This window comes from Sminthopsis crassicaudata, chromosome 5 (genome assembly GCF_048593235.1).
Source record: "Sminthopsis crassicaudata isolate SCR6 chromosome 5, ASM4859323v1, whole genome shotgun sequence".
Taxonomy (NCBI): Eukaryota; Metazoa; Chordata; class Mammalia; order Dasyuromorphia; family Dasyuridae; genus Sminthopsis; species Sminthopsis crassicaudata.
The window spans coordinates 239826266-239846028 of record NC_133621.1 but is presented as its reverse complement, the minus strand read 5'-3'; the positions used below and the strand labels follow the sequence as shown (position 1 = coordinate 239846028).

The window sequence follows — 19763 nt, the reverse complement described above, 5'->3', positions numbered from 1 at the left end:
TCAATTTTATCTTCATAATATTTCTCCCATATTACCCTCTCTCCATTTCACCACTCCTCTGGAGAAGATGAGCATCATTTCATACTTGAGTTACATCAACAGCCTGCTGGTTGGTCTGCTGGCCTCGAATTTCTTTATACTCAACTCTAACACAGGTCTGACCATGTCATCTACCATACTCAATAAATTTCAGTGGTCCCTCACCTTTAAGAACAAATATAACTTAGTCTACCCCAATCTTTCCAGTTTTCATATACATCATACTTCAACTCTATGTATTCTGAAATTTGGTTACATTATCCTCTACTTTCTGCCAATTTCACTGATAGTCCCTATAACTGGAATATTCTCCCTCTTTGTCACGCTCTGTGGGCTGCCCTGGGTTCCTTCAAGCTCCACCTTAAAACCTACTTTCTACAGAAAGCCTTTCCCTATCCCTCTTAACTATAAACTTAACTATAATCCTCTGCTGATTATTCCCAAATTATCATATACATAGCTTATTTGTACATAGTTGTTAACAGGTCGCCTCCCCCATTATCTTTTACATTTCTTTGCATCATTAGAATATAGAACAGAAGACACAAAGTTCATTGCTTGACTGGCATCACAAAGAGAAAACCTTTTTGTTTACAATTTGTTTTAATAAATATTAAATATTAAATGGTACAGGCCAAATCAACATTTCAAAAATGAATATAGATAAAAAATAATGTGTAACTAATCTTTATTACTTTTCCTTTTACTTTTTAAAATATACTTTCTTAAATACAAATTTTATTTTAAAGTAAACTTGGGGAGGGGCAGCTAGGTGGCGCAGTGGATAGAGCATCAGCCTTGAATTCAGGAGGACCTGAATTCAAATCTAGACTCAAGACACTTAACACTTCCTAGTTGTGTGACCCTGGGCAAGTCACTTAACCCCAGCCTAAAAAAAAAAAAAAAGAAAAAGAAAAAAAAGAAAGTAAACTTGGGGAGATACTGAAATAAGGTTTTAAATTTTATGTACATTTTTATTAACATTTTTATCTCTTTAGATTGATGTAAAAATTTTAACATGGTAATAAAATAGAATAATTTAAATTTAAATATCAGACTTAAAAAAATATACCTCTTTATGATCTTCCACAACTGTCAAAATAGTGTCGATAGTATGTAAAATTCCCATAGCCATAACAGTTTTATCCTCTACTTCTTCATATTCATCACTGTGAAGAACTTTGACAAATATCTCAGCCTGTAAGTTAAAATTTAGTTACTATTTTCATATTCTTTCTTGTAAAAGACTAGCAAATAAAAGATATTTGTCATATGAGGAATATCAAACAACACTCTTTGAAATCCTAAGGCTAAATTCTGTCCACTGAACCACACTGACCCCTATAGCTACAACAATATATCATATTTTAAATGTGGCCAAATTTTACTATCTGTGTCAATAAAGAATATCAGAATATTCTTTAAAAAACAAATTTCTCTAAATTCTCTAAATATTCTCTTTAAAAAATCATACAAACAAAATATCCTTCATTTAAACCATTAACTGGAAATAAAAGATGAATTTTAAGCTTCTCTTTTTATACCTTCTACTCAGAATGGGTGAACACAGAAAGAAAATGCAAAGAACAGAAGGAAAAAAAAAAGGAGGAGAAATAAAAAAATTTCTAGTTATCCACACGCTTAGTAATAAGCACCAAATAATACAGTTAACAATAATTTATGTTGTTTTTAAACATTTTAAATACTGCTAGAATTTATTGCAGTCTTTATTTCTTTTTAAAAACAAACAACTTATTTTAGTGTTACATAAAAACCTCTAAAATATTATGTATTATGTAACATGTATTTGTCAACCTGCCATCTGGGGGAGGTGGTGGGGGGAAGGAGGGGAAAAATTGGAACAAAAGGCTTGGCAATTGTCAATCTGTAAAATCACCATGCATATTATCTTGTAAATAAAAAGCTATTTAAAAAAAAAAAACTAAACTAAAATCATATGTAGCCATTAGAAAGGTTTATAAGCTTAATGAACAGTTTCAAAATCTTGTTAAAAGAATAGTAAAAATATAAATATAAAATTAATTTATTCTAATATTAAAAAATGGAATCATTTCCCAGCACAATAAAAATAAAACAGAACATTCCAATTCTATTTCTGTTTATAAACTAGAATCTATAAACTGATAATCTGAAATTGGAAACCTTGTAAGCTGAAGGAAAAGATTCTTACGTGAGAGGTTAACATTGTATCAAACAGTCATTTCTATAGTGACTTTGTTTCATATTTAATTACATCCACAGCCATAATTAAACTCAAAATTTTGGAACTTAATTTACTCATACATAATCGGCAGGACTTATAAAACAATATAAAATTGGGTTCTTGCTTTTAGTCTTGAATGAAGTTCTGTTATCTTACCAAATGCTGGGTCATGTCCACAGCGAAAGTAGCCACCTCTTGACTGTACTCACAGATCATCTTCTGGATGACATTGGTGACATCATCATTTTCTGTCTCTCTAACAATGTGTAATAGTTCTTGCATGACAGGCCTCACATGTGGCTTCACATATTCTTTGGCTAATTCAATCAGATGATAAACAAAATTAAGAAAATTTTAAAAATTCAAAATGAAGGTGATACAAACAATATGACTTTGTGTTATTAGTCAGGGAAGCAAATACAAACACTAATTGTATTTCAAAGTATGCTGTAAGAATCTTATACTTCTAGATTCAAAAGAAAAACAAAGTAAATAGTAAATAATTTTCATTATGCTTTCCAAATTATATTTCCTAACACACTTCGTAATCAACTGGGGAGAACTATGGAGATTGAAGGAGGAAAAATATGGAAGTCAGTGTCCTATACCTAACACTAGTCAAGGGATCAAAGCTATATTCAAGTGCCTTTAAATAGATAGGGCAGAGAATGTATGAAGCTTGAAGTTGACTTCAAAGATTAATAAATATAACAAGAAGCAGTCATCTTTTTTCTTAAAGAGTTCTATTTTCAGTAATCTGCCTCCAGAAAAAGGACTATGAAGAATGAATGTGAATCACAACACAGTATGTTCATCTTTTTTGTTGTTATTGTTGTTTGCTTGCTTGTTTTTTCTTTCTCATTTCAAACCCCCCCTTTTTTAATCTGATTTTGTGTGTGTGTGTGTGTATGCACCATGATAAATATGTAAATATGTTTAGAAGAAATGCATATGTTTAATCTATATTGGATTACTTGCTGTCTAGGGGAGAAGGAGATAGGAAGAGAGGGAGAAAAATTTGGAATACAAAGTTTTACAAGAGAGAATGCTGAAAACTATCTTTACATGTACTTTGAAAACTAAAAAAAAAAACTATTATTATAAATAAATTTCGGGGCAGCTAGGTGGTGCAGTGGATAGAGCACCAGACTTGAATTCAGGAGGACCTGAGTTCAAATCTGGTCTCAGACACTTAACGCTTCCTAGCTGTGTGACCCTGGGCAAGTTACTTAACCCCAGCTTCCAATCAATCAATCAATCAATAAATAGATAGATAGACAAATAAATAAACAAACAAACAAACAAATAGATTTCAGTTCCCTAAGGCAAAAAAAAAAAAAAAAAAGGAATTATCTTCTCTTTCTTTGAATATACTATATTCACTATCTAGACATATCAAAAAATCATACTGAAAGGGATAGCTAACATAGAAGGAATGGCAGAATCAGGATCCAAAAAGATCTTACAAGAACAAAATGTAGTATGAAATTTAATAAACATAAATTATGCTTAGGATTAAAAAATCATCTTCAGTATAGTAACAAATTGATATCTATCTTTTTAGCTCATCTGACAGATCTTGAGGTATTATTGGACTACCAACTCAAAATAAGTACACAATTTGGAAACAGAAGTCAAAAATTTGATTTTATTTTTGTTTTATTCATCCTTGACTTGTTCGAAACTTGAGAAGTGATATTCCCTTTGTACTCTGCCCTTGTAAGAGCTCATTTGGAGAAATAAATTTAGTTCTGGGCACCAAATTTTAAGGAAAAGATCAATGAGATTAAAAAGTATCCAAAAGAGAGTGAACAGAATGGAGATCATGGGATCATAGCATATGACAATTGGCTGAAAGGATGTTTAGTACTGAGAATCAAAGATAGCTACTTTTACATATTTGGAAGTCTTCTACATAGGAGTTGACTTGTTCTGCTTGTATCCAGATAGAAAAATTTGAAGCAAAAAGTAGATGTTTCTTAAAAAAGAAGAAATGGACTTGATATAAGGAAAATTTTCCTAATAATTAAAAGTAACCAAAAGTGGAAGGAGCTGTCTCAAAAGATCAGTTACCCTGCCAGTGCAGGTTTGAAGCTCTTCAAACAAAAATTGCATAATTATTTGTTGGGCATGTTGTAAAGGATGTATTCAAGTATGAATTAGACAAGACAGTCTTCTAGCTCTTAAATTTTATAATTATGTAATAAGTGAATTTTAGAAGTAAAGGATTCTTTATAAATTATGTACTTCAGTTTCTTCATTTTACAAATGAGAAAATTGTGATCCAGAGAGATGAGGTTACTTATCCTAAGTAACACAATGGCATAGCTGAGGCAAGGATGCCTGTGAGTCTCCTGCCCCACAACCAAAAGGACTCTTTCTATCAAAATAAACTCCATGAGAGCATTAAACAGCATGTTCTACTACAAGTAACACAAAACCCATTCTTAACATCCCTCAGTTTCAAAGTTTTCCTAATTTTTCCTCAAAGATCTTCAGGCCTCATTTCCCAATCTTGAAGCTAGACACCAAGCCAAGGAACCCCTTCTGGGAGATAGAAAGAAGGATAGCAAGAAAACAATTTAAGAAGAGGGGAAGAAATAAACAAGTACCAATTAACAGATTTTGACCTTACCTTGTTCCTGGTTACAAATTAATGACTGAAGAGCAACTGCAGCCTCTACCTTGACAGGCATCTCCTTATCTTCAATGAGGCTCTTTTTTGTTAATTCAACTGCATTTCTTAGGTTGAGCTCATTATGAAATATCAAAGTACTAAATGAATGAAGAACCCAACAAGACTGTAGTATAAGAAAATAAATGGGAAGCAATTATAATTTATAAATTATGTATGTGAAAATTGCCTAATGCAATAAAATAACCTACTTAGGGTTGGGGATTGGAGAAGAGTTTAGTGATATTTGGTAAACTGTTAAATTTACATTTAAAGAAATGTCATCTTAGTTCTTTCAAAATGTTTGATGCATTTAAATGCATTTTAAACAGGACAGGAGGGACAAGTTATTTATGCTATGGAAAATTAATCATCAATATTATGCCACGAAGATTTCTAATGATAAACTCCAGATGCTTTTCAGTACCAGGATTGAAGCCACATCAAACTCTAAGGATCCCATACTAAAGCAGGCTGGTAAGCAGTGAAAAATCTGCTTTGTAATTTTATTTCTAGGTGTGAGGATCATGATTGAAGAAGATAATTTTCAACCTGATTTTGACCTAGGTAAATTCCATTCTTCATTCTTCCAGGAGAACTCCTATTCAGAAGTTCTATCCCTACCCTTATCTAACTCAAATTCACTAGTTGCCATGTGGTGTGAACAAGTAGAGGTTATTAATATTAGATTTGGTCTTCCTCCTGCCACTTACTTATAAATACCATAAAAACAGATTACTTACTTCTTATTTAAAGTTCATGTAACTTTTTGAACCTCTCATTAGGTTCCTTTTTCTAATATGACAGATGAAAAAAATGAATTAATATTTCACAAACTAATGCTTTTTCTAATTCAAATTACCAGGTTCATCTATTTCCCCAAATTTGTTGAGTAATCACCAGAGTGTCCCCCCAGAGGAGTAACTTTGCAGATTCCAAAATAATAACAATAATTACAAATAATTTTGTCTAACACGGTATATAAAGCACATTCTACACATTTGTCCTATGAGGCAGGCAAAACATCTGATCATAATTTTTAAAATTCCATCTTTTCCTCTGTCTTAAAACACCTAAACCTGTCCTTTATTTTTGCATTGATCTCCATTCTCTTTCAGTTCTCTCAAAATGCCTTAAAAGGCCTCAACTCCAACCATCTCCTAATTTTGCTCCTATTCCTTGCTGCAGAAGGCACACAGAAAAACATGACAAAGCTGTGCTGAGTGGGTCCACTCCAAATTTATGTTGCACAATCTCAACTGAGCCCTCAAAGCAACAAGGCAATTTATACCTTCCTAATCATCTCACTATACCACTTACCACAGAGCGTATTTCAAATTTTTTCATTCCTTCCATGGCATTCCATTCCCCAGTCCTCTAAGCTGAAGACCTGGCCTCATACTTCATCAAAAATATTTGAAATCATTCACTAAGAACTCCTTCTACTTCCCTTCCCCTCATCATCATTTGGATGCCTTTCTCCAATTTTCTTCCTTCCCCCATACTTACTATCAAAAGGTGGTCCTTCTTTTTGCCAAAGCTAATCTCTCTATATGTACCCTTGATCCCTTTCTATTCCTTTCTTTTCTAGTAGAAGTCCCCTTTATCATCCTTCATCATCACCACCATCCCTTACTCAATAAAGTCCAGTTACTTTCTAGTACTGCCTGGGTCAATTACAAAATGGCCTCTTTCTACCTTTCCAATATGCTCACATTTTATTTGTCTCTACATAGTCTACATTCCAACAACACAACCTTCTACAACCCCCCCCACATTGCCTAACTGCACTTTTTTATGGTCTTTTTCCCATGACTGGAATATTCTTCTTCCTTATCTCTGTTTCCTGAATTTCCTGACTTACTTTAAAAATCAGATTAAATTCTAATTTCTCAAGGAGATCCTTCCAAGTCTCCCCCTAATCTTAAATCTACTAGTGCTTCTCTGTGAGATTATCCTCGATTTATACTGCATTTGTCTTATACTTAGGAGTTACAGCAATTACAATGTAAGATCTTTAAAGGAAGGAATTGTACTATTGTCTTTCTTTTTATCCCCAGCACTTATCACAGTTACTGATACATAAATGCTTAATAAATATTTGTTGATTGACCACAAAAGCACTACATAAAAAATAGAAAATAAGTACAGAGGAGTAATACCAAATTCTATAATGGAGCTAAGAAATGATTACAATATGAGAAATAGGATTAGAAACACATGTTTACATTCAGAGTGAAGAACTTGGACTCTTGTATGTGAGTTAAAGAAAGATTTAAGCAATGTATTGAAAAGACTCAATAATTAGAATGACTCAAAACTAGACTGAGCTATCCAATATGAGACTAAGCTCTAGATTCTGTTTGAATACAGCCAGCAAGAGGAAGAGTCAAGAAATGTTTTAGAGAGCACTCACAGTTCAGATATAGAGCCACTTTTGCGGTCTAATGATGACTATGATTCCATTCTAAATTCCTAAAATAATCTCCTTAGGACAGAGACTACATTTTATTTATCTTAATACACCTTAATGTTTTATGTCCATTTGAAACTTGATATATGTTCTTGAACTTAACTAAAGTTATCTTTTAAAAAAGTTAAAGAGAATGCCAAAGACAAAGTCATCACATCCCTTCAGAATAAAAGAACCAACTAATGAACAATTGATGTACTTAACTACATATCATCCAGTTCAAACTCTCTTCTTATCAACAAAAATACCAAATATACTATGTCTGTAAGTAACATAATACTCTAGTAACCCTACCAAAAAAAAGAAATGAGGTTTACTTGGCATGACATAACCTTAAGCAAACCTCATCCTCGTTTCTGATAGTTTCTTGCACAAAGACTTAAAAATAATTTGTTAATTTTTTAAAAATTGTTTTTTGTGTTCAGCATTCTGTGCTTAGAAAGAAATCTTAAACAATTAAATTAAATTAATTAATTAGTAAACGTACTCTTGCTCTGAGGTATCCCAGGTTAGACAAAAACAATGGAAATACATGATTCTGCAGCATTAATTCCATTTGGTCCTTGAACATACTCTTCTGTAGAAAATAAAAATGTAACTTCAGTCATCTCATTTCAAATTTATTTGTATGAACCAATGGATTCAATTAGGTGAATAAATACTATGTTACAATTAGATGAAATCAAAACAAAATATATAATTTTTAAATTTAAAAATAAAGCATCTTAAATAAACTTTTTAGTTGTTTTTTTGTTTGTTTGTTTGTTTGTTTGTTTGTTTTTTGGGGGATTTTTTGCTGAGGCAATTGGGGTTAAGTGGCCTGCCCAGGGCCACATAGCTAGGAAGTGTGAAGTATCTTAGACCACATTTGAATTCAGATCCTCCTGATTTCAGGGCTCTATCCACTGCACCACCTAGTTTTTTTTTTTGTTTTGTTTTGTTTTGTTTTTTTAAAAAAATGCTAGATTTCATGACTTAAAAATCTCTTTTCATAGTCTTCTTTTGAAAATAGTTTATCAATGAAAAACAAATTCACAATGGGAAACTAGATGACACAGTGGATTAGAGCAGCAACTCTGGAATAAGGAGGACTTGAATTCAAATATGATATCAGCCACTTACCACTTGATTGTGTGACTCTGGGCAAGTCACTTAACCCCAAGTACTTCTTATATACAAAAAGACAAATATACATCAGTTGAGATTTTTTTCATGGAGAAATAGTATTTATTTTACTACAGATAAGATTACTATGGAAAAAAATTTTAAAAACAAGAGGACTTCAAAGGCATCAAAATAATCCTACTGAAACTACTTACTGAATTACCTAGTAACTATCTACTGAAAAATTATCTGTAACACAATAAATGTTCATCAACTGATAAAGTTTACCTTTTGTGATTTATTAAAATTAGCAAGAAAAAAAAGAAAGACTAGTGGCCATAAAAATTTATTAAAAGTTCATAAGAGGAACTTAGAGCAGATGAACTCTGAGGTTTCTTCTAATTTTCAATCTATAAGACTTATTTTTCCTTCTTTTTTAGATATCTTAAGTTGGATTTTTACAGCTTCCTGACACAAGTAACAAAAGAAATAAAAGAAAAAATTCAACCCAATTAATTTTTTTGCTCTCTATAAATTCTGGTTTAAAAAAAAAAAAACTAATATAAGAAAAGACAAACTTGTTTAAAATAAACATTCATGGACAAATTTACTCCATCACCACAGATAAGCAATATTTACTCAAAGTATTTAAGCTTAGGAAGGTGTCAGACAAAGGTTGATTCTTTTTTTAAAGTTGTGTTTTAAAGTGTTCCATAGACCACATTTGGTTGAAAAATAAATACTAAGTCAACAAGAACACATCATTACTTTTAATTTTTAAAAAATAACAATGTTTTCCCCTATAAAAAGTTTTAGTCTACACCAAGCCACCTTTTTCTCCCTCCAATCATAGTAAAAGAAAATACTGTTAAATGTTACATTAAGAGTATGAAATTTAAGATCTTAACCTTCAATAAAATATCAGCTAGGGAACCTATTACATGCAATGCTCCATCTTTCTTCCTGGGGTCAAAGTTTGGTTCTGTAAGGATTTGATAACAGAATGACATCATTTTGGGTAACACCTGAAGAAAAGAATTGCATCAATTTTAGTATACATGAATTCTAAAATGCCTCCTCATTTTAACATCACTTTTGAAAATCAAAGTTTAAAAGCAATTTTCAAAAATAAAACAATCATATTACTATGTCTTACTAAAACTTTATCAGACTAATAATGTAGATGATATAATGTGTTTAAAAATGTAACAAAATAATACTCAATATAAACCTTTCCCATTCCCCATAATACAAAAACATTCCCAGGGGGCAGCTAGGTGGCACAGTGGATAGAGTACCAGCCTTGAATTCAGGAGGACTCGAGTTCAAATCTGGTCTCATATATTTAACACTTCCTAGCTGTGTGACCCTGGGCAAGTCACTTAACCCCAGCCTTAAATAAATAGATAGATAGATAGATAGATAGATAGATAGATAGATAGATAGATGAATAGATGAATAGATGAACAGATAGATAGATAGATGAATAGATGAATAAATGAATAAATAAATAAGCAAATGAATGAATGAATGAATAGATAGATAAATAAGTAAGTAAACAAATAAATAAATAAGTAAATGAAAAAATAAATAAATAGGTAAATAGATAGATAGATAAATAGATAAATAAGTAAATAAATAAATAAATAGATGAGAAACATTCCCAAGTAATTTACATCAAACAACATTGTTTTTTTCTGTTGGGTTTTTTTTTTGGGGGGGGGATGACAAAAACTCATAGTTAGGAAAATATTTTAAAATGGACAAACTGCATACCTCTTTTCTTTTCTTTGCTGCAGTATATAACAGATTCTGAGCTGCTGTTGTTGGGGATGCATAATCTTCAAACACATCTAAAATTTCAGATAGACTATTAGGATAATTTTCTTTCATTATACATTTAAAGCTTTATGCAATTACTTCTCACTGTACAACATAATAATGAAAGGAAAATTAAGTCTACTATATATTTGTTTCTCATGGAAATAAGAAAGCACAGAAAAGTCCTTCAGTCCAACTGTAACTACTGAAAAAATCATCTATAAGGCAATGGATGTTTATTAATTTATAAAGCTTATCTGCAGTGATTTCTTTAAATTTACACAAACTAGGAAAAACTTGGTAATTTACTGGTAATTTAATATGGGAATGAAATTTTTGATAAAAAGAATTAAGACTTTTAAGTACGGTCTGTTTATATAATAAAAATTACCTAGCATATTTCAAAGTATTTGAAAATATCTATTTTCAAGACATTAAGTAAAGACTATTTATATAAAAAAATTATCTAGCATATTTCAAAGTATTTTAAAACATCCATTTTTATATGAAAAGATATTAATTCTCAGTTTAAATATCGGTAGAACTCAAAAGCAATCATTTACTACAAGCCACTATTGAATACTAGAGACCTTTGTTCAAACAATTATAATTTATAGTAAAAATATAAACACTACCCTCTCTAATTGATGAATATGTCAATTATTCTTTACTACAATTAGCTCAATTAAAAATAAAAATCTATACAAAATTTTGATGATTATAAATTAGTCACAAAGAATGGAAATAAAGGAAGAAGAAATATTTTAATCCTAAGTAATATATTCTTAGTATATTGGAAAAGTCCAAACTTGGAATCAGAAAAACACACTTTCAAGTCCTTCCTCTGTCTGATTCATACCAGTTCTATGAACATTATTAAGACACTTAACCTCTCAAGTGCTCTAAACACTCTCAAGGACTGAAAACCAAGTTGCTAATCTAGACTAATGAAGAAGAGTTTCCTACCAGGAATGCCCCATAATGATGAAATCAAAGATTCAGGCAAAATAAATATCTACATACTTCCAAAATAGGACTAACAAAATGTTAGCCAATTAACAGAAAATTCACATGTAGCTCCTAAATACATAATTTGAAAAAAAAAATGATTTAGCGATATCATTGCTTAACATGAAGGATAAATTAATATGGTATGTACACATGGGAAACTAAACAAATACAAGGTAAATACAAACAAAAGACATGTTATTTGAACCCAGCTTAAATAGCCCATTCCAAAGAGATTTTGGATATTGGTGATATTATACCTTTGAAAGGACCACAAAAATTTAGGAAAGTTTTCTATAGGAAAGAAAAAATTCTTGAAACTGACAATTAAGTGCCATGGGAAAAAAGAGGTTGTGATATGCTTCAACGGAACCGAATGAATTGGAGGAAGACTTTTTACCTATACATAAACACATTAGCACTTGAACAAGTAATTGCAAGACAGAAATGACTAGAATAGAGAGTAGACTGAATTAGCAATTCAAAGAAACCCAAAGACCAGCTATTTTCACCTTTCACAGAGATAACTCTGGCTATACTCCCCATAATAATCAATACATTACTTAATAAATCTTATACTCCATAACCACAATAATTGCTAAGCTTTTAAATTCAAGGCATGAAACTGAAATGAGAAAGATAACATACAACTTCATTGCTTCATACAACTTTGAAAGTCTTGGGAACAAGACATATTCCAGAGGATCAATAATGGTGAATACCATTCATCCCCTAATCATGGTCTCAAGACAAAGAATAAGAAATATATTTTTGGACACGGCCAACAGAGAAATCTGTTTTGCTTTACTATACATATTTATAACAAAAGTTTTCTTTTGTTAATGTTGTTTATTTCTAATTTTTCTCAATAATATGTAAAAAAACAATTGTCAACATTTGTTTTATCAAATTTTGAGTTCTACATTCGTTTCCTCCTTTCCCACATCCTTCCTTGAGAATGCAAGCAATATGCCATAGATTATACATGGGCAGTCAAGCAAAAATTTTCATATTAGCCCTATAACAAAAGAAAACAGATTAAAAAAAAAAACAAATAAGAATAGTAAAGAAAAATATAAAAGCACACTTTAACCTGCAGGTGGAAAGCACTTTTCAACATAAATCCTTCAGAATTGTATACACTTGTCTTTAAAAGGATGTCTTCTTCACTTGCTTACAAAAACTTTTTTAAAAAATCCTAAACAAAAACTTAACAATTTAACATAAATGTCAATTGGTAAGGAAGCTACCTTAAAGCAAAGTCTGCCAAAGAATATTCTCAGCACACCCTGAGGAATGAAAAGAATTCATACTTCAGATCTAAAATAATTAGTAGTTATCACAAGGGTCTGCTTTTGGGCCAACCAGATCTCACAGATCTATTTCTAGACAATTCATTATTTAAAAAAAAAAAAAAAAAAAAAGTCTGGTTAAGATTCTAAGCTATTCTTTCAGAGGGGGGAAAAAACTGGCTTAAAAAAATGGCTAAACAAGATGTGGTATAGGATTGTGTTGAAATACTATTGTGCTGTAAGAAATGGTTTCAGGGCAGCTAGGTGGCATAGTGGATAGAATACCAGCTCTGAAGTCAGAAGGACCTGAGTTCAAATCTGGTCTCAAACACTTAACACTTCCTAGATGTAAGACCCTAGGCAAGTCACTTGACCCCAATTACCTCAGCCAAAAAAAACAAAGCAAAAAAAAAAAAAAAACAAAAACAAAAACAAAAAAAACAAAAAAAAAAAAACCATGAACTGATACAAAGTGAAATGAATAGAACACTGTAAACAGTAATAGCAATATTATATAATGATCAACGGAAATGACTTAGCTATTCTCAGCAATACAATTATCCAAGACAGTTCTGAAGGATTTATAATGAAAAAATGCTATGCATCTCCAAAGAAAAAACTGATTAAGTTGAATTCAGGTTGAAGCATACTTTTTCTTTTTTTTCTTGGGGTTTTTGCCTGTATTTTCTTACATTACATGATTAACACAGAGATGTTTTGTATGACTGCACAAGTATAATCTATATTAAATTACTTGACTCCTCAATGACAGAGGGAAAGAAAGGAGAAAGGAAAGGAACTTAGAACTTAAATTTTCTTCAATGAATATTAAAAAAATGTTTTTGTAAGTAACAGGGGGAATAAAATATTTTTTTCCTTTTTTTCTTATGGGGAATATTTTTTTAAAAAAATTTTTTTTAAGATTCTAAGTTACTTCCAATAGGAATCTTCTAAACAAAGAAAATTCAGAAGAGACTACCCTAGGTAGGGATGCAAAAGTCATAAGCAAGGCAGTACAAAAAAGTTCTCACTACAAAGTTTTCCCACTGTAAAGTTTTCAAGTCTGAACTAAATCAGTGCCCACTGCCACATTAATATAACTTTAGGAATCTAACATATAACATGAAATCAATATAATTTTATGTGTATAGCTAAATATATCTCTTACCTTAAATAATTTTAATAACTTATCTAAATAACTTCTAAAAAGAAGTAAGTGAAAAATAAAATCATCTCAATTACCAAACTTCATTCGTATATATTCATATGGATCCTCTTGCCATAGTTCTTCATCCTCATCTTTGTAACACATCACAGTGAAAATCACATCCTCACATATATTCTAAGAGCAAGGAAACCCAAAACAAACAATGTCGGTTTCTCTACATTTCAGCAGTATCATTATCATTTTAACATTTATTTAATGTTTTCCAAAAAGAAAAATATTAAATTAAACTAAGAGAACACTGGCTTAAGAGAGGGGACCTAAGTTCAAATTTCACTTCTGACATTTGTTCCCTGTAATACCTTGAGCAAATTACTTATATTTTTGTTGCCTCAATTTCTATATTTAAAACTAGACGGTTTCCAAAATCCCTGCTTGCTTCAGATCTATACTTCCAAAGCTAAAGAGCCCCAAGTCCTGTACCAGAGCCTCACAAAACACACTTCCCAAGCATCAAAGATTTTTTTTTATATAAAACTTGAGTCAATCTTGAGGCAACATATCACCTCATCTTTGCAATTAAGTACTTAAAAATTAAAATCTTCAATGTAAAAAGAGTGTTACACAAAGTAAACTATTTTTTCTCTTGCAAGAAAATACCATTCCTTTAGCAGAACAAGTAGGTAAATTTATAGTAAGACAGAATAATTGTAGGTATAAAGAGATGATTTTTATCACAAAAATAAAGTTTAAAACAATTAATTTTAACATTTAGGAAGCCATTTTTATTGCTATCATATTGAAGAAAATTTTATCTTCAATGCAATCTTGAAAAAATTCATTTTTTAAACTAAGTTCCTAAAATCTCTTACAATTATCCAAGCTATTTTTATAAAAATCTCATGAAGTCACAACTTTAAATACTAGCATTAAGATGAATGCCAAACAGACACTTGTGACTATTACACTGTTCTAAAAGAATGGACAAAGAGAATATGATATATTACCGTATCTTCTAAGAAATTTCACTATTACACTAAATAGCAGAAATATTTGCATAGCAGTTTTCAAAATGTTTTCACAATTTATCACATTTGATCCTCATTAACAACCCAATAAAGTATGTCTAGAAAGACACTATCTTTAAACCATAAGTTTAAACGTATGGCAGTTTATAAACCAAAATTCAGAAAAGTTGAAAGTAGCATGTTCAAAGTTATTCAGATGATAAAATCTGAAAATAAAACAAAGATCTTCTGACTTTTGTTCTAACTCTCACTATACCACTACTAAGGTCTCAATTTTCCTGCCAATCACATCAAACTATCGGATTTACTTTTAACATTATTATGCATTTAAGAAAATTGAAAATATTTTATATTGTATTTAACACCATATTGTTTATAAGTTCTAATTTAACAAAAAACAAAATGTGAAGAATTTTAGATTTATACTGACCTGTATATGTGGCTTCATCTGTTTCCAGGTAATAGAATGAATTATTCCTTGATTAAGATAGTTTAATGTTTGCTGAAGCACACGTGGAGCTACATATTCTTTCTGTCTATACTGGTTTAAAATTTTTAAAAGTACCTAAGAAAAGTTTTCAGGGAAGGAAAAAAAAGTATTATAAACAGAGATAACTCACAGTATTTTAGAAACGTAAGCAACTTCAGAGACAAGTTATATCAATTTCTTGAATTTATAGATATCAAAATTGATGTTCAATAAGGTTCAATGAGCAGCAGCCCAAGTTCAGAGAACATAGAAGGTATTCAGGTTTTGTAACTCCTAGAAGTATAATGCTCCTTCTATTACATACATAAAATTATTACCCTTACCATAAATGTAGTGTGTAAATAGGTGTCAGGTCAAATCAAAAAATACTTCTATGTGCCAGGCACTGTGCTAAGAAATCAGATACAAACATAATACCCTCCCCCCCCCTAAAAAAAAAGAAAGAAAGAAAGAAAGAAAAAAAAAAGGCAATCTCTAACCTGAAGGAAGTATAGTCTAATAACAGGGAAAATACCTAAAGTAAAACTAAAAGCAAAATGGAGGGAAAAAAGTAAGGGAGGAGAAGGGAGAATCAGAAAAGAATTAAAATATAAAAGTAGGTAGTTTGGGCACTTTTCTTAAAATAAAATTTCTAAAGACCTGACTGATAAATCCAAGTAAGAGGCTGATGGGAACAGCATGATTTATAATCAAAGCATGTGATTTATACATCAAGAATGAATTTGGTTACAAGGCAATCCCAATAAACTTTGGATAGAAAATGCCATCTTCATCCAGAAAAAGAACTATGGAGGTCAAATGTAAATCAATATATGCTATGTTCACTTCTTTTTTTTCTGTCTTATTTCTCTTTTTTTCCTTTTTGTTTTCTCTCCCAACATGATTCATAAAAAAAAAAAGTATATTAAAAATAAAATAAAAGTTTCTTAAATAAATTTTAAAAAGAATGAATTTGGTTCAAAAATTATCTTAAAGTATAAATTTACAAAATCTGTCAGTAAGCCAGTCAACCTCAAGACCTAGGTCTATTCCACTGCAGGACTGAGTTAAAAAATAAGTATAAAAATAAAAGTGTATTTCGATTTTTCAAAATGAAATATAGTTCTTTCCAATCTACTGAGTTCATGTAGATTAGAGGATTATGATGTTTCAATTGGCATTTATTTAAAATTTTGTAATTATACAAATTAAAGTTCCAAGATAAGAAAAATGTATGCTGTCAGATATACTGGCATTAAAATATTCAGAGCTACTAGAAAAACACATCTAAAACATAGACTAGTAAAAGTCCATTATAAACACTTCAAACTAGTATCTATTTTGTCAATTTAACAGTCTGCTACAGTTGAAACAGCAGGGAACACAGTTCATGAATCTCCAAATTCCATGCTGACTTTTTGTAAGAATTTCACCACTGGTATTGTTTATAATGAAATCCCATGTTGTATTATAAATTAACAGCATAGGAAAATGATCTATTTTCCTGATACTAGAATGTTTAAAAAACATTCTTTGGATGGATTCTCTTTTCATAAAAAAAAATGTTTCTGTCATAAAATAAAAAAGTTCCAAATTGTTCAACGTGATATATAAAATGAAATAAAATGGTGACAAAAATGTAGATCAATTTTTAAAGCTACACTTGGATAAAAAGGGAATCAAAGTGCTTAGAAAGGAGAGAATGATTACAAACAACAGAGAAATGACAAAGCTACTTAATTTTATTTTTCTTCTGGTTGATTTTTTTCTGCAAAAACAAGAATATGTTTGGAATGAGAATAGAAAAAAGTATAAGGGAGTAGATATAGTAGTAATAAAATAGTGAAAGAGTATTAATAGTTCTTTTGAATTCAAGTTACTAGGTTCATAATAAAAGAACAAATGTGACTATTGAGCCATTGTAAATGATATGTAACAGAGTAGAAAATGAGATTAGCATAGGTCTAAAGAAAAGCTGATTTTCAAGAAAAAGAAAAAAAAAGTCTGTAAACTATACAACAGTAAGGATAATGTATAGTTCTAGAAAATACTAAGTTAATCATTAAAAAGATCATGAAAATCTTTAAAAGGAATCATTGTTTATAAAAAGCCAACACTGATTCATCAAGGGCAAACATTTTGTACACATTTTCTAAACTGTTCATTTTGGGAATCTGATGAGTTGGGGGGGACAGTGTGTGTGTGTGTGTGTGTGTGTGTGTGTGTGTGTGTGTGTGTGTGTGTGTGTGTGTGTGTGTGTGTGTTTATATTTATTATAATAGTTCTTTCTTTTTTTGTTCTTTTTTTCCAATTTATTTTTCTTCCTATTTTTTAATTGGAAAGGAGGAAGAGGAAAGGATAAGGCTGAGATTTAAAAAAAAAAATCACTGTAGCACAGAAAACATAGGCTAAAAAGAAAAATAAACAGGACTGCTTTGAAACTTACAGGTTGAATTTATTATATATTTTACAAGAAAGAGAGACAGGGGTAGCTAGATGGTGCAGTGGATGGAGTGCCAGCCCTGAAGTCAGGAGGCCTTGAGTTCAAATCTGGCCTCAGATACTTAATACTTCCTAGCTGTGTGACCCTGGACAAGTCACTTAACTCCAATTGCCTCAGGGAAAAAAAAGAAAAGAAAAGAAAAGAAAAAGAAAGAAAAAGAGGCAGCAATCATACTATATAGTTTGCCTTGAAGCCAGAAAGAACCAGAGTCAAGCCCCAACTCTGACATATATGTACCATGTAACTCTAGACAAATCACTTAACTCACTTAAAGGCAAGATGCCAAAATGAATTAGTAAAAAGGATTTCCTCTCCTAGAAAAAAAGCAAATTACATAATAGAAATTCTCTATTTCATAAATAATTTTATTCTTTTCTACTTTGTCTTTGGAAATGTGCTTTTCATTTGGTCTTTATTAAGCAACTAGTCCTTTCAGATTGATTTATTCCTTTCTTATTCCCAGCCCCTCCTAACTGATTATCAAGAAACTAGGACCTTTGATTCACAAATCCTGGTCAAAAGCATCCCTATGAATTCCAATAGAAGATCTGGGCCTGTCCCAGCCCCCATCTGATCTGAGCCAACTTGGTCTCTCCCAACCCCCACAGGATCTGAGACAACTTGGGACTCCACCCACGGGCCCCTTTAGCTAAATCTCTCATTATAAAAGAGCCAAGCTGGAGTTCTCTCTTTGAAGAGGGTCAATACATGCCAGCACCATGCCTGGCAACAAGGACTCTCTGCCCACCAGAATACTGTTTCCAGTGCCCTCATCTCATTACTTAATACCCTTTACTAACTAGACTTTAACTTTACTTCCAAACCCCATAATAAACCTTTTTTATCAATCTAGGTTTTCGGTAAATTCCCTTACAGGGGACTCTTGAGCAGCTACTAGACCTCATTTAAATCCCTATCCTTGCGCTGAACCCAAAGGTGTTGCAGGGGAGCTCTATTTGATTCACTGTACCCCGAACCTGCTACCAGACTTCAATTTCATTTGGGTCCCCAAATCTAGAGCTCATCAATAGCATTATTAAACTGAGATAAATGTTGTAGATTTAATTTGCCCAAATTTCCCCCCCCCCTCCTGAGGCTGGGGTTAAGTGACTTGCCCAGGGTCACACAGCTAGGAAGTGTTAAGTGTCTGAGACCAGATTTGAATTTGGGTCCTCCTGAATTCAAGGCTGGTGCTCTATCCACTGTGCCGCCTAGCTGCCCCTAATTTGCCCAAATTTTAACAGAGAATTTAACAAAGTGTTTCATACTCTTTTTTTTTAAATTATAGCTTTTTATTTTCAAAATATATGCCTGGATAATTTTCAACATTTACTCCTACAAAACCCTGTGTTCTAATTTTTTCCCCCTCCCTTCCGCTGACTCTCTTCCCCAGTGGGCAAGTGATCCAATATGTGTTAAACATGTGCAATTCCTCTACACGTATTTCTACAATTATCATGCTACACAATCAGATTTGAAAATCAGATCAAAAAGGAAAAAAGTGAAAAAGAAAACAAAATGCAAGCACCAAAAAGAGTGAAAATACTATGTTGTGGTCCACATTCAGTTCCCAGTTATTTCTTTGGATGCATCATACTCTTCTTAAAGAAAAAGATGAGAACTATGGATCAATCAACAATAAAATTAGATGGATTCAGAATTGGTTGAATGACTAAACTCAAGAGTGATGGGGGTTGAGGTCCTTTTAAGAAACCCCTCTCCCCCATAGCTGACCTTTGATTTACAAATCCTGGTCAGTGGGATTTCCCCATCCCCCACTGGATCTGAACTAACTTGAGTTTTCCCAACCCCCACAGTTTAAACCCACTGAATTCTATTCAATGATGACTCTGGCTGAAAGCCTGCCAGGAGCCTGGGACTCTACCCACAAGCCCCTTTAGGTATAAAAGAGCCAAACTGGAGCTCTGTCTTTGCAGGAGCCCTTCCCCCAAAACATGGCATC

General features: G+C 31.6%; 1 protein-coding gene across 4 annotated transcripts in view; it reads right to left on the bottom strand.

Moving 5' to 3' along the window:
- IPO8 (importin 8) overlaps positions 1 to 19763 on the bottom strand; it is a 150101-nt gene that overhangs the window by 63159 nt on the left and 67179 nt on the right. For all 4 annotated transcript variants that reach the window (XM_074270641.1, XM_074270639.1, XM_074270638.1 and 1 more), the window contains 8 exons: positions 15259 to 15393; positions 13878 to 13977; positions 10291 to 10367; positions 9423 to 9539; positions 7898 to 7987; positions 4899 to 5064; positions 2420 to 2580; positions 1112 to 1237 (listed from right to left, as the gene is read on the bottom strand). In XM_074270641.1, the coding sequence (XP_074126742.1) occupies positions 1112 to 1237; positions 2420 to 2580; positions 4899 to 5064; positions 7898 to 7987; positions 9423 to 9539; positions 10291 to 10367; positions 13878 to 13977; positions 15259 to 15393 (972 nt within the window). The remainder of the gene's footprint in view (positions 1 to 1111; positions 1238 to 2419; positions 2581 to 4898; positions 5065 to 7897; positions 7988 to 9422; positions 9540 to 10290; positions 10368 to 13877; positions 13978 to 15258; positions 15394 to 19763) is intronic.